Source organism: Salvelinus alpinus, chromosome 18 (genome assembly GCF_045679555.1).
Source record: "Salvelinus alpinus chromosome 18, SLU_Salpinus.1, whole genome shotgun sequence".
NCBI classification, from domain to species: domain Eukaryota; kingdom Metazoa; phylum Chordata; class Actinopteri; order Salmoniformes; family Salmonidae; genus Salvelinus; species Salvelinus alpinus.
Window position 1 is genome coordinate 21,751,480 of NC_092103.1, and position 15,295 is coordinate 21,766,774.

Consider the following 15,295-nt stretch of genomic DNA (forward strand, 5'->3'; position numbering starts at 1 on the left):
GCCATTTATATGGTCGTTAGCCTAAACGATCCATTAATCAAAATGGAAGAAACGTCCAGGTGAGATGGGGGTAGGGAAGAAGACCACGTTAGTGGGAGTGCTGCAACCAGACTGACCATTAAACCTCCACCTGTTCCAATGTTTTACCCTGGCCCATGTCACAGCAATTGCTGAGGACATGGATTCAGGCTGTAAAATGTGTCAGTGTGCTTTTATTGTGGCGCCCTCAGCAATATCTTTGTGGCACATCAATTTTAGAAAAGTCTTGTTTTGAAAGCCTTCAGGTTCCAAAAACTCAGATTATTGAATCTGTTTGATTGTTATACTGTAAAGTGCAACTGTGCTGCCACCTGTTTGCCAGTTTCAAAATGTGAGCCACAGGCAGACAGAAACAGAAAGGGTCTGATAGAGGGCAGAGACATACAGCGATAGATACTGAGACAAATACAAAGAAACAAGTGACAGAAACAAAGACTTGATTCACACATACACATGGATATACCTTGGACCAGTATTGGACCGAAAGTAGATTCTCTGAGCTCAGTGCAGTGTGACTGAGGAGAGAGGGGCACCCGCCTGCGGCCTCTAGGGTTGATCAAGGATCAGTGTAGCCAGTGTTGTTGCTTCCTGATATGCACTTGGCAGCCTGGGGCACTACAGCGTGGGCAACTGACGCTCCCGATACTCTCTCGCCGCGCTTGGACTTCATTCCACCTGATCAGCCCACGATAATGCCTGCCAAGACCAGACTGCACCCAACAGCCAGTTAGAATGAAGCATTGTGGAATATAATACAGTGCTGTTGCCCACACACATTCATTTAGCTATAATGTAGGGTGTTCACTCTATAATGTAGGGAAATACGGGGCAAATTCAAGAGGGCCTTACTAAATTAATGTCTAAATGTAATTTTCTTTGCCATATGTCACTATGAACCACATTCAACTAATCATTAGATTGTTCTCTACAATATTATAACCTTAAAGGGATACTTTGTAATTTTGTCAATGAGAACCTTTATATTCCTCCCCAGAGTCAGATAAACTTGTGAATACTATTTTTATGTCTCTGTGTCCAGTATGAAGGAAGTTAGAGGTAGTTTCCCAAGCCAATGCTAATTAGCGTTAGCACAATGACTGGAAGTCTATGGGTATCTGCTAGCATGTACTTAACAGTGTTGATTAAATAAGAATGTTAGTTTGTTGTGTCCATTGCTACTGTAGTTTAAACTGTCCAGCTCTTGGTTGTATCTCTTATATTTTTCAGTGTTGGGAGGTGGTAACATTTGGAGGTGTTTCCGCGGTTTGGACCAATCAAAATCAACTTGTTAACCTCGTAATTTTCATCACCAGATCCGTGGGTTTCTATTCCTCTAACATTGTCAACTGACGTTGAGAGGGGCTGTTTCACTGGCGATTTAAAGGGAACGACTGAAAATACACCATGAAAACTGGAACAGATTGTCTTCGGGGGGGCTAGATATTAATATGCAGTCTGTTAGCTTTGTCAATTAATAAATATATAGACACATTTTCTTTGGTATTCTGCGGATTTCATGAAAAAAAAAAAAAAACGTTATCACACAGGAACCTGCAGCCACTAGCTAACTTGTCGGTTGACGGTGGAAGTTAGTGCCGTTCTGCCCGCGGAGAAGTGGAGGAGTTGTATTGACCATGGCCATAATGACATTCTATTCACTCAAATCATGCTACATTCTCTGACTAAATACTCTGTAACTTGTGAACCATATATGGAGACATAGAGTTTGGATTATTGTTATTTTGATGCAATTCTCTATTGAATTAATATATTTTTATAACCATTGAATGAAATAAGAATTTTATGGATGACCACCCTATATAATACTGCATTGATTAAATAAATTCTATTCACTGCTTTTTGTAAGCCTATATGAACTGTTATTGAACATCCCAATCAACTTCATGCCATTCTTAATTCAACAGGATTTGAGAATGAGTTATCACATCTAAATCCCTTGGATCACTGTTATCACAATGACATGTTAAGATCAAGCATAACACCTCTTAGGAATCAACAATACAATCTTCTTCAGATCAGTCCTACCAGGCTAGAAAGCATAGGAACTGTTTATCTGCCAACTTTACTCTGGAAGTACCCATGTAGACTAGAAGTACCCATGAAGACTAGAAGTACCCATGTAGACTAAAAGTACCCATGTAGACTAAAAGTACCCATGAAGACTAGAAGTACCCATGTAGACTAGAAGTACCCATGAAGACTAGAAGTACCCATGTAGACTAAAAGTACCCATGTAGACTAAAAGTACCCATGAAGACTAGAAGTACCCATGTAGACTAAAAGTACCCATGTAGACTAAAAGTACCCATGTAGACTAGAAGTACCCATGAAGACTAGAAGTACCCGTGAAGACTAGAAGTACCCATGTAGACTAAAAGTACCCATGTAGACTAAAAGTACCCATGAAGACTAGAAGTACCCATGAAGACTAGAAGTACCCATGAAGACTAGAAGTACCCATGTAGACTAAAAGTACCCATGTAGACTAGAAGTACCCATGAAGACTAGAAGTACCCATGAAGACTAGAAGTACCCATGTAGACTAAAAGTACCCATGTAGACTAAAAGTACCCATGAAGACTAGAAGTACCCATGTAGACTATGAGAAGTACACATGTAGACTAGGAGAAATACCCATGTAGACTAGGAGAAATACCCATGTAGACTAGGAGAAGTACCCATGTAGACTAGAAGTACCCATGTAGACTAGGAGAAGTACCCATGTAGACTAGAAGTACCCATGTAGACTAGGAGAAGTACCCTTGGAGACTAGGATAAGTACCTTTGGAGACTAGGAGAAGTACCCTTGGAGACTAGGAGAAGTACCCATGTAGACTAGAAGTACCCATGTAGACTAGGAGAAGTACCCTTGGAGACTAGGATAAGTACCTTTGGAGACTAGGATAAGTACCCATGTAGACTAGGAGAAGTACCCATGGAGACTAGGAGAAGTACCCATGTAGACTAGGAGAAGTACCCATGTAGACTAGAAGTACCCATGTAGACTAGGAGAAGTACCCATGGAGACTAGGATAAGTACCTTTGGAGACTAGGAGAAGTACCCATGGAGACGAGGATAAGTACCCATGTAGACTAGGAGAAGTACCCATGGAGACTAGGAGAAGTACCCATGTAGACTAGAAGTACCCATGTAGACTAGGAGAAGTACCCTTGGAGACTAGGAGAAGTACCCATGTAGACTAGAAGTACCCATGTAGACTAGGAGAAGTACCCTTGGGGACTAGGATAAGTAACTTTGGAGACTAGGAGAAGTACCCTTGGAGACTAGGAGAAGTACCAATGGAGACTAGGATAAGTACCCATGTAGACTAGGAGAAGTACCCTTGGAGACTAGGATAAGTACCCATGTAGACTAGGAGAAGTACCCATGTAGACTAGGAGAAGTACCCATGTAGACTAGAGGAAGTACCCTTGGAGACTAGGAGAAGTACCCATGTAGACTAGGAGATGTACCCATGTAGACTAGGAGAAGTACCCTTGGAGACTAGGAGAAGTACCCATGTAGACTAGGAGAAGTACCCATGTAAACTAGGAGAAATACCCTTGGAGACTAGGATAAGTACCCTTGTAGACTGGAAGAAGTACCCTTGGAGACTAGGAGAACTACCCATGGAAACTAGGAGAAGTACCCATCGAGACTAGGAGAAGTACCCATGGAGACTAGGATAAGTACCCTTGGAGACTATGACTAGCCCCTGCTAGAATGGCTTCAGAGAAGGAACCATGCATCTGTATGCATAGTATTACCATCACTATCTTGGATTGCAGCCTATACTATTAAAGGCACTATATTGACTGTGTCTCACAGCCTACTATTGAGAGCTAGAGCTCCTCCACAACCATTAGGCTGTGTTTACACAGGCAGCCCAATTCTCACCTTTTGCTTAATTATTGGCAGCAAGAGCTGGTCTGATTGGTCAAAAGACCAATTAGTGGAAAAAAAGATCAGAATTGGAACGTCTGTATAATCACAGCCTTAGAAACCAATTTCTCAGCAGTCGTTTCTGCTAGGATTTCTGGCAAACAGACATTTTGAATCATCACACTTTAGCAGCTTGCTGCATCACCACCTGTGAGAGGTAATGAAATGAGGATAGAAACAAGTATACAGACAGGTTCTAAGTAGGATATATCCTGTCTCAATCATATATCATAGTCTTCATGGGTTTTCCATTCAAAATTAATTGAGGTATTAGTTTCTATCCATTTGAGCAGTGCTGCTTAGTGCGCTGGTGTCATAGATAGTGACACACTGAATGCAGCTCATTCGTAATGTGATTACCATTAGCAGAGCAGGTTAGGACCTGTAATCAGACACACACACACACACACACACACACACACACACACACACACACACACACACACACACACACACACACACACACACACACACACACACACACACACACACACACACACACACACACACACACACACACACACACACACACACACCTTGACCTTTAGAATGAGTAAGCTGTACTCGCCCGCTTGTCATGCCATGCTGGATTTCATGCCTTTCCCTGGTACTTTCCCTCCTGATGTACGGAGAAGGCGTTTGTTTAGCCACATCTCTGTATAATTAAAGCCTGTGTTATTTTGGGTAAACCACGCTTAACCTTTTCCGATTTAAACAGATGCACAGTGGGCCGTGGGTAGGTGGATAAAATGTGCTGCCATGTCAACATACACAGACAAAGACACACACACGGCCACACACACCTTACAATGCACGTTCCCTTCTCAGTAACTCCCTTCCGTGCTTTCATACCATCACATATAGAGCACATACAGACATACACACACACCCTCACTAGCCCACCCAAGCTGAAGTCCGTTAGGTGTGGCAGTGTGTTGTTGTGATGGTGTGTGTAGCAGTGTGTTGTTGTGATGGTGTGTGTGGCAGTGTGCTGTTGTGATGGTTTGTGTGGCAGTGTGCTGTTGTGATGGTGTGTGTGGCAGTGTGTTGTTGTGATGGTGTGTGTGGCAGTAGCAGAGGGTGATCTGTGCTCCCTCACAAAAAAATGATTAGCTTTCATAGTGCAGAATGAAATCATCTCTGCCTCGCCTCCCAGTGCCTGCACCCCCTTAATCACTCCCATTACAGGGCAGATTGAAATGCAGCTCCCCCTCTCTTTCCCCCCTCCCTATCCTCTGTCTACTGCCTCTCTCTCCTCCCCATCCTCACTCTCTCTCCCACTGTATTCTCTCTCTCTCTCTCTCTCTCTCTCTCTCAATTCAATTAAATTCAATTTGCTTTATTGGCATGGCGTAACAATGTACATTTTGCCAAAGCTTACTTTGGATATTTACAATATGAAAAATAATGAGAATCAAAATTGCCAACAATAACCAAGGGTCAAAATAACCATACATTGAACAATAACAATAAGCATACAGTAGAGTACATGTGCAGGTTGATTGGTCTGTCAGACACTGTCCCTCAACTTATGGCAGGCAGCAATGTAGTGCGCTGCCAACCCACAGCTCTCTGCGTCCTCCCCCAACAGGACGGGTAGCCTACTCTCATCAGAGAGGTCTTTGAAACCTTGAATAAGGGTTTCAAATTTGGGGAAATGACACTCTCTAATTGTTTTATATTTTTCACATTTTGTCAGGAAATGCAGCTCTGTCTCAGGTTCTGCTGTTGTGCAGTGGTTGCACAGCCTTTCCTCTACAGGGAGCCAGGTTTTCCTGTGTCTACCCTTCTCAATGGCAAGACTGTGCTCACTGAGCCTGAACTTTGTCAAGGTTTTTCTAAGGTTTTGATCAGTAACCATGGTCAAATATTTAGCCACGGTGTACTGACGATTTAGGGCCAGATAGCACTGCATTTTGCTTTGTGTTTGTGCTTGTAACGGGTGTCGTCGTCTGAAGAGGAAGGATCAGACCAAAGCGCAGCGTGGTAAGTGTTCATGATTTTTATTTACACTGTTATTTTGTTCTAGTGTTCAAAGTGAGAAATGAAACCGAAACAGTCCTGTCAGGTGCTGAACACTAAACAGAAAACAACTACCCACAGAACAAAGGTGGGAAAAGGCTACCTAAGTATGGTTCCCAATCAGAGACAACGATAGACAGCTGTCCCTGATTGCGAACCATAACCGGCCAAAACAAAGAAATACAACACATAGAAATATGAACATAGAATGCCCACCCAAATCACACCCTGACCAAACCAAAATAGAGACATAAAAAGCTCTCTAAGGTCAGGGCGTGACAGTGCTTGTGTTTCCCAATAAGCAATGTAGTTTTGTTTTGACTGTGTTGTAATTTGGTTTATTCTGATTGATTGGATGTTCTGGTCCTGAAGCTTCAGTGTGTTAGTAGAACAAGTTTGTGAACTCAGCCCCAGGACCAGCTGGATGAGGGGACTCTTTTCATTGCTCAGCTCTTGGCATTGCAGGGCTTGGTAATGATATTTATTTATTTTATTTTTATTTCACCTTTATTTAACCAGGTAGGCAAGTTGAGATCAAGTTCTAATTTACAATTGCGACCTGGCCAAGATAAAGCAAAGCAGTTCGACACATACAATAACACAGAGTTATATATGGAGTAAAACAAACATACAGTCAATAATACAGTAGAAAAATAAGTCTATATACAATGTGAGCAAATGAGGTGAGATAAGGGAGGTAAAGGCAAAAAAAGGCCATGGTGGCGAAGTAAATACAATATAGCAAGTAAAACACTGGAATGGTAGATTTGCAGTGGAAGAATGTGCAAAGTAGAAATATAAATAATGGGGTGCAAAGGAGCAAAATAAATAAATACAGTAGGGGAAGAGGTAGTTGTTTGGGCTAAATTATAGATGGGCTATGTACAGGTGCAGTAATCTGTGAGCTGCTCTGACAGCTGGTGCTTAAAGCTAGTGAGGGAGATAAGTGTTTCCAGTTTCAGAGATTTTTGTAGTTCGTTCCAGTCATTGGCAGCAGAGAACTGGAAGGAGAGACGGCCAAAGGAGGATTTGGCTTTGGGGGTGACCAGAGAGATATACCTGCTGGAGCGCGTGCTACAGGTGGGTGCTGCTATGGTGACCAGCGAGCTGAGATAAGGGGGGACTTTACCTAGCAGGGTCTTGTAGATGACCTGGAGCCAGTGGGTTTGGCGACGAGTATAAAGCGAGGGCCAGCCAACGAGAGCGTACAGGTCGCAGTGGTGGGTAGTATATGGGGCTTTGGTGACAAAACGGATGGCACTGTGATAGACTGCATCCAATTTATTGAGTAGTGTATTGGAGGCTACTTTGTAAATGACATCGCCTAAGTCGAGGATCGGTAGGATGGTCAGTTTTACGAGGTTATGTTTGGCAGCATGAGTGAGGAGGCTTTGTTGCGAAATAGGAAGCCAATTCTAGATTTAACTTTGGATTGGAGATGTTTGATGTGAGTCTGGAAGGAGAGTATACAGTCTAACCAGACACCTAGGTACAGTGGGGAGCACAAGTATTTGATACACTGCCGATTTTGCAGGTTTTCCTACTTACAAAGCATGTAGAGGTCTGTCATTTTTATCATAGGTACACTTCAACTGTGAGAGACGGAATCTAAAACAAAAATCCAGAAAATCACATTGTATGATTTTTAAGTAATTAATTTGCATTTTATTGCATGACATAAGTATTTGATCACCTACCAACCAGTAAGAATTCCGGCTCTCACAGACCTGTTAGTTTTTCTTTAAGAAGCCCTCCTGTTCTCCACTCATTACCTGTATTAACTGCACCTGTTTGAACTCGTTACCTGTATAAAAGACACCTGTCCACACACTCAATCAAACAGACTCCAACCTCTCCACAATGGCCAAGACCAGAGAGCTGTGTAAGGACATCAGGGATAAATTGTAGACCTGTACAAGGCTGGGATGGGCTACAGGACAATAGGCAAGCAGCTTGGTGAGAAGGCAACAACTGTTGGCACAATTATTAGAAAATGGAAGAAGTTCAAGATGACGGTCAATCACCCTCGGTCTGGGGCTCCATGCAAGATCTCACCTCGTGGGGCATCAATGATCATGAGGAATGTGAGGGATCAGCCCAGAACTACACGGCAGGACCTGGTCAATGACCTGAAGAGCTGGGACCACAGTCTCAAAGAAAACCATTAGTAACACACTACGCCGTCATGGATTAAAATCCTGCAGCGCACGCAAGTGCCCCCTGCTCAAGCCAGCGCATGTCCAGGCCCGTCTGAAGTTTGCCAATGACCATCTGGATGATCCAGAGGAGGAATGGGAGAAGGTCATGTGGTCTGATGAGACAAAAATAGAGCTTTTTGGTCTAAACTCCACTCGCCGTGTTTGGAGGAAGAAGAAGGATGAGTACAACCCCAAGAACACCATCCCAACCGTGAAGCATGGAGGTGGAAACATCATTCTTTGGGGATGCTTTTCTGCAAAGGGGACAGGACGACTGCACCGTATTGAGGAAAGGATGGATGGGGCCATGTATCGCGAGATCTTGACCAACAACCTCCTTCCCTCAGTAAGAGCATTGAAGATGGGTCGTGGCTGGGTCTTCCAGCATGACAACGACCCGAAACACACAGCCAGGGCAACTAAGGAGTGGCTCCGTAAGAAGCATCTCAAGGTCCTGGAGTGGCCTAGCCAGTCTCCAGACCTGAACCCAATAGAAAATCTTTGGGGGGAGCCGAAAGTCCGTATTGCCCAGCGACAGCCCCGAAACCTGAAGGATCTGGAGAAGGTCTGTATGGAGGAGTGGGCCAAAATCCCTGCTGCAGTGTGTGCAAACCTGGTCAAGAACTACAGGAAACGTATGATCTCTGTAATTGCAAACTAAGGTTTCTGTACCAAATATTAAGTTCTGCTTTTCTGATGTATCAAATACTTATGTCATGCAATAAAATGCCAATTAATTACTTAAAAATCATACAATGTGATTTTCTGGATTTTTGTTTTAGATTCCTTCTCTCACAGTTGAAGTGTACCTATGATAAAAATTACAGACCTCTACATGCTTTGTAAGTAGGAAAACCTGCAAAATCGTCAGTGTATCAAATACTTGTTCTCCCCACTGTATTTGTAGTTGTCCACATATTCTAGGTCAGAACCGTCCAGAGTAGTGATGCTGGACGGGCGGGCAGGTGTGGGCAGCGATCGGTTGAAGAGCATGCATTTAGTTTTACTTGCATTTAAGAGCAGTTGGAGGCCATGGAAGGAGAGTTGTATGGCATTGAAGCTTGTCTGGAGGGTTGTTAACACAGTGTCCAAAGGAGGGCCAGAAGTATACAGAATGGTGTCGTCTGCGTAGAGGTGGATCAGAGACTCACCAGCAGCAAGAGCGACATCATTGATGTATACAGAGAAGAGAGTCGGCCCAAGAATTAAACCCTGTGGCACCCCCATAGAGACTGCCAGAGTCCCGGACAACAGGCCCTCCGATTTGACACACTGAACTCTATCAGAGAAGTAGTTGGTGAACCAGGCGAGGCAATCATTTGAGAAACCAAGGCTATTGAGTCTGCCGTTGAGGATGTGGTGATTGACAGAGTCGAAAGTCTTGGCCAGGTCAATGAATACGAGAGGGGATCACTGTATTTTAGATGTTTCCAAAACTGAATTGCTCTTTTATGAGTTTTTATTATTAGTGGATATTGGCCTAATTCTGTCCTGCATGCATTGTTCTCTGTCTGTCTGTCTGTCTGTCTGTCTGTCTGTCTGTCTGTCTGTCTGTCTGTCTGTCTGTCTGTCTGTCTGTCTGTCTGTCTGTCTGTCTGTCTGTCTGTCTGTCTCTCTCTCTCTCTGTCTCTCTCTCTCTCTGTCTCTCTCTCTCTCTGTCTCTCTCTCTCTCTCTCTCTCTGTCTCTCTGTCTCTCTCTGTCTCTCTCTGTCTCTCTCTGTCTCTCTCTGTCTCTCTCTGTCTCTCTCTGTCTCTCTCTGTCTCTCTCTGTCTCTCTCTGTCTCTCTCTGTCTCTGTCTCTGTCTCTGTCTCTGTCTCTCTCTCTGTCTCTCTCTCTCTCTCTCTCTCTCTCTCTCTCTCTCTCTCTCTCTCTCTCTCTCTCTCTCTCTCTCTCTCTCTCTCTCTCTCTCTCTCTCTCTTTCTCTCTCTCTCTCTCTCTCTCTCTCTCTCTCTCTCTCTCTCTCTCTCTCTCTCTCTCTCTCTCTCTCTCTCTCTCTCTCTCACCTCGCTTTCCCCTTTCTTTGTAACCTCCCTCTCTCCCCACCCTCACTCTTGGTCTCCCTCTTCATCTAACCTTATTCACGCCCTCTCATTCCATCCTCCTTTCCTCTCACTGTCCTCCAACACTCTCTACTTCTATTGCCTTTCTCCCCCTTCCCTCTCCTCATATTGCTCCATCCTGCCTTGTTACCTGGCAATGCATCTGGGACTGTCACTGCAGTATAAATGACTCGTATGCTCTGCGTAACTACTACATGTGCACGTTCCAATCAAAGTCAGTGTGCCACGCAAAGACAGAAGCATTCACTAGAGTAATTGATAGTGAAGTGAATGAATTATTTAGCTGTGAAAAGACTATAGCTTCAACTAATCTAAGAGTCTATTTAAACAGTAGATATTTACAAACATGGCCCAGCACATGAAATTAATAGAGAATGACCCTTTATAATCAAAAAAGTAAAGGTGTTGATTGAACTATTTCACATGCAGGAGAGTTTTAATTGGACATTTTTTTATTTTCTTTGCAGAGGACATTTTAGTAAGGAAGCGTGTGAATCTACCTCTGCTGTGTTGGTATTGCTGCACACACACCACACAGATACCGACACCACACAGACACCAACACACACACAAGCACACTGTTTAGGAGAGAGAGGCAGATGGAGAGTGGTTGAAGGCGTGAGAAAGGTGGCAGACAGACACCCTCCATAGGGTGGCACAAGTCAGATAGGGAGGCAGCCAGACTAATTTAAAAAACGTTTAGCATTAGCCTCCAGAGTCAATGCTTTTTATGGAGGTGTGCTGTGTTGGACATCAATAGACAGGAGAGGGAGGTGATAGATTTCATGGTGTGTGTGTGTGTGTATGTGTGTGTGTGTGTGTGTGTGTGTGTGTGTGTGTGTGTGTGTGTGTGTGTGTGTGTGTGTGTGTGTGTGTGTGTGTGTGTGTGGGTGGGTGGGTGGGTGGGTGGGTGGTCTGAAAACTCACATTGTTCTGTCGGCTCCATAGTCCAGAATGGCATAAGTGACTTGGAGCCATTTCTCAAGAGCACTGGAACCACCTTCAGGAGAACACGACTAACCTGGTTGGAATGGTTGAGGTCCAGTCTGCCATTGGAGACTTTGATTGGGAAAGTAGAGGGTTTTTGCTGGGCCAACCGTGGAAGCACCTCATCCGGTATTCGTCGTATCCCACCACAATCGTAACATGGCTTCTTCAGTGTACACTCTTTAGGCATGGTGGGCACGACCACACCTCCAGCAACGTTTGCCATCTTTTATCCACTCCTCTCTTGCTCTTGGACTCTTCCTTGATTTCCAGGCACCTGGTGATTAAGTGTTCATTTCTGTTGCAGAAGAGTCTGTCTATAAAATGAACCTCTTACTGGTTTCAGTAGCAGGAAGTACCGCTAATCGAGTGGGCTGTGCACTCCAGGATTTAGGGGGTTCTGCACCATGGTAGATGTTGGTGGTCTGACCCTTGGAACTGGGGTTTTGCCGCTCTCTGTGCCGGTACTTTATGGTAGCGCTGGACTATTTTGGTTTAGATTCGCTACTGCTGCCTTGTCTTGAAGCCACCTTGACAGGTTTTGCAGGTTGTAGGGATTGAGGTTGGTTGAGTGTAGCTTACCTTGAGCTGTAGGAACTCTATGATGCTGTCTCTGCGATACTTTGGCAGCTTGCAGAGAAGTCTGTCAACATGGGAACAGCAGTTCAACTCATCGCCAGAAGGACCTTCCAAGGATAGCGGCATGTTTACCAGCAGATGGACTCGTAGAGCGAAGCTCTGGAACCCCTGAGAGTCACCAATCTTCACATCTTGGGCCGTGAGGATGGTGGCAATCTCACTTTGAGCAAGCTAATGAGGTTGGCCATACTGGAGCTGGAGTGCCTGAATGCTAGCTGTGTAAGGTGATGGGTGATGATGGCAGGACTGGCCAATCCTCTGTGCTTCAGGGAGCTTGAGATGTTCCAATAGGACATGGCACTTGTGTTTCTCATTCAGTTGTGGATGAGAGTCAAGGAGATTGTCCAGTTCCAGTTTTAGATTCCCTTTCGCTGTCAGTGGTAAAAGGTGGGGTTAGGAGCGCCATACAGTGGCTGAGGATGACTTGCTTTGAAGGCTGGACTCATCTGCTGAGCTGGACCCCAGAAGGGGGGTGGCTGCAGATACCCAGTTGGAGCTATATGTGGAACTTGCTGTGGGTAAGCTGGGTACTCTGGCTCTGGAGCAGGATATGGATCTTGTTGTGAGTGACCTGGGTAGACTGGCACTGGGACCTGATGAAGTACACTGGCTGATCTTGAGCAGGGAAATAAATAAATGCTATTTGTCATATGCGACGAATACCGGATGAGAGACCTTGACCTGAACTTGACCAGGGGCTGGTTGAAAGTGCACTGGCTGACCTTGAACAGGGAAGGCTATGAGTGTACCAGTTGGCCTCTAACTTGCTTGGACAGGCTATGGATGGACCAGTTGGTCTTGAGCTTGGACTCTCTCTAGCTGCAGAGGTAGGGCCTGAGGGAGAGTACGATCTGGTGGCTCAGCTGGAACTCAAGTTCTGTCCATTAGGACGGGCTGTTGAGTCCACTGCACCAATGTGGGCCTGCATGGTGGGACCGAGGTCGGTCAGATGTCCATCTTGCTTGAGTTGAAAAGACTTGGGTTTCTGCTGTAGTTGCAGTGTTGCATTCTGCTGAACAGTTGCACCCTTTTCTGCTGTCCATGCAGTCTGGAGATGTAGGTCGTATGTGGTGAAGGTGCTCTCTGCTGAGGATAACAGGTTAGGACTGCTAGAACCTTGTGGTTGGGGTTTCAACAGTTGTAGGACTTAGGGTTTCCTAGTGGGACACCCCAAGCTTCGGATGGACCACTCTCTGAGGGGGATTATTTTTGGGACCTGGAGTAGAAGTACCTATTAGGTGAGGAAGAGGATTGTCTCTTGGAGTTTGAGGTCTATCTTGAGGTCCAGGCTCTGCTTCCTCTTGCTCTGGTTGCACATCTTAAGATTAGATATAGGACTAATCTGAGTCAGAAGTATTGCTTTGGTCACTAAGAGGGTAAAGTGCTTATTCCTGTCCAGCCTGTGACCCAGGCTCACTCTGACAGGACTGGTTCTGATCCACACCATGCCTCTTAGGGGGTGTCAGCAGTGCTGTTCTCAAGCACAGGTACTGTTGCTGGTTGTGGAGCAGTTGTGTTGGGACCAGCCAGAGACCTACCTCCTGACTGTGGCCAGGCACTGTTGGCTGTACTGGTGTGGAGATGGCTGATGGGTGACACCATTTAAAATACCCAAATGCAGGACAACATGATGCTTTTATGGGACATTTGCGGGACAGTGTAGCCCACATGAATACAACATGTTGGCACCACCTGTAAATGACGTCATCATTTCAAAAGTTTGTCCCGACAGATGTAGCCTATTAAATATCATTATAGAATATGCAAAAAATGCGTCCTTCAATTGAAACGTCGGCCTATGCCCACACATTGTCTCAAGAACATTTATTTTTAATAATCTCAAACACCAAGTTAGGCATACCTCATTTCAAAATAGGCCATCATCACTGTCAATCGTGAATGATAATTCTTCACATTTTACCTGTGAAACGTCAAACTGCATCTGCATGCCAATAATATGATCTCAATCAGTGTCATGAGAATATGCATTTAGATCTTCTTGAGTTACTGTTTTGTGAGCAAAGTAGAGCAGATGGTGATAAACTACTGTAGATACAAGGTGGTGTTAAACTACTGTATATACAAGGTGGTTTTTTTTGTGTAACATTAACATTATACTATGCTATTATATTTTGGTTCTGTTTTGTAGAATACTAATTAATCATTATGTGATCTTCCAAGACATTGATTTAGCTTTGATCTAACTTTACTTTAATGAGCACCACTGTGAGAAGTGGCGGAGGACGAGCTAATTGAAGCGCACGTAGCCTACTCTTTTGGTGATTCCACATTTTAACTTGTATCTAATCAGGGGAGCGCAATTGAGACAAGGGTCCCTGGGGAAATAAAATAAAATAAAAATAGAAGATAGAATAGCAAGCTACAATAAGAAGTATATTACATTAGAACATCACAAGCATCACAGGCATCAGAAACAAATTATTAAGTCAATCAAAACAATTGCACACCTCGGTGAACTCATGTGCGAACGTGCGGCTGTTTAACAAAAATCTAGGAATATTTGGCCAAGGAAGCATTTTCTGGTTGGTCTCAGGGAAGGTAAAACAGTTAGGAAGGGAGGCTTTAAAAAAACAGGATTGAGTTGACTAGCAGCAAATATGTTGAATGAGGAACTAATGTGCATGGAGAGCCTCACAAGTTTGACAAACTTACCTTACATCTTTCAGTCTAGTACGACTATTTACTTACAAAGTGTGCTTCTGACGAAGAGCTACAAAAGTAAGTATACTGAACAAAAATATTAATGCAACATTAATGCAACTTACAGTTCATAAAAGGAAATCAGTCAATTTAAATAAATAAATTAGGCCCTAATCTATGGATTTCACATGACTAGGCAGGGGTGCAGCCATGGGCATCGGCCCACCCACTGGGGAGCCAGGCCCAGCCAATCAGAAATACTACTCAGCCAACCGGACGTGGATGTCCTGGGCTGGTGTGGTTACACGTGGTCTGCGGTTGTGAGGCCGTTTTGACTTACTGCCAAATTCTCAAAAATTATGTTGGAGCCGGCTTATGGTAGAGAAATAAACATTAAATTCTCTGACAACAGCTGTGTGGGACATTCCTGTAGTCAGCAAGCCAATTGCACACTCCCTCAAAATTTGAGACATCTATGGCATTGTGTTGTGTGACAAAGCTGCACATGTTAGTGGCCTTTTATTGTCCCCAGCACGAGGTGCACCTGTGTAATGATCATGCTGTTTAGTCAGCTTCTTGATATGCCACACCTGTCATGTGGATGGACTATCTTGGCAAAGGAGAAATGCTCACTAACAGGGATGTAAACAAATTTGTGCGCAACATTTGACCGAAATAAGCATTCTGTATATAGGAAACATTTCAGGGATGTTTTATCCCAGAA

The 15,295-nt window shown here is 44.3% G+C and overlaps 1 protein-coding gene across 2 annotated transcripts in view; it reads left to right on the plus strand.

Moving 5' to 3' along the window:
- Window positions 1-15,295, plus strand: part of LOC139543999 (astrotactin-2-like) — a 450,311-nt gene that overhangs the window by 150,690 nt on the left and 284,326 nt on the right. The window contains exon 6 of one of the 2 annotated variants that reach the window (XM_071350635.1): window positions 189-204. The exons of the other annotated variant lie outside the window; for it this stretch is intronic. Within the exon in view, the coding sequence (XP_071206736.1) occupies window positions 189-204 (16 nt within the window). The remainder of the gene's footprint in view (window positions 1-188; window positions 205-15,295) is intronic. 2 annotated transcript variants of the gene reach the window in all.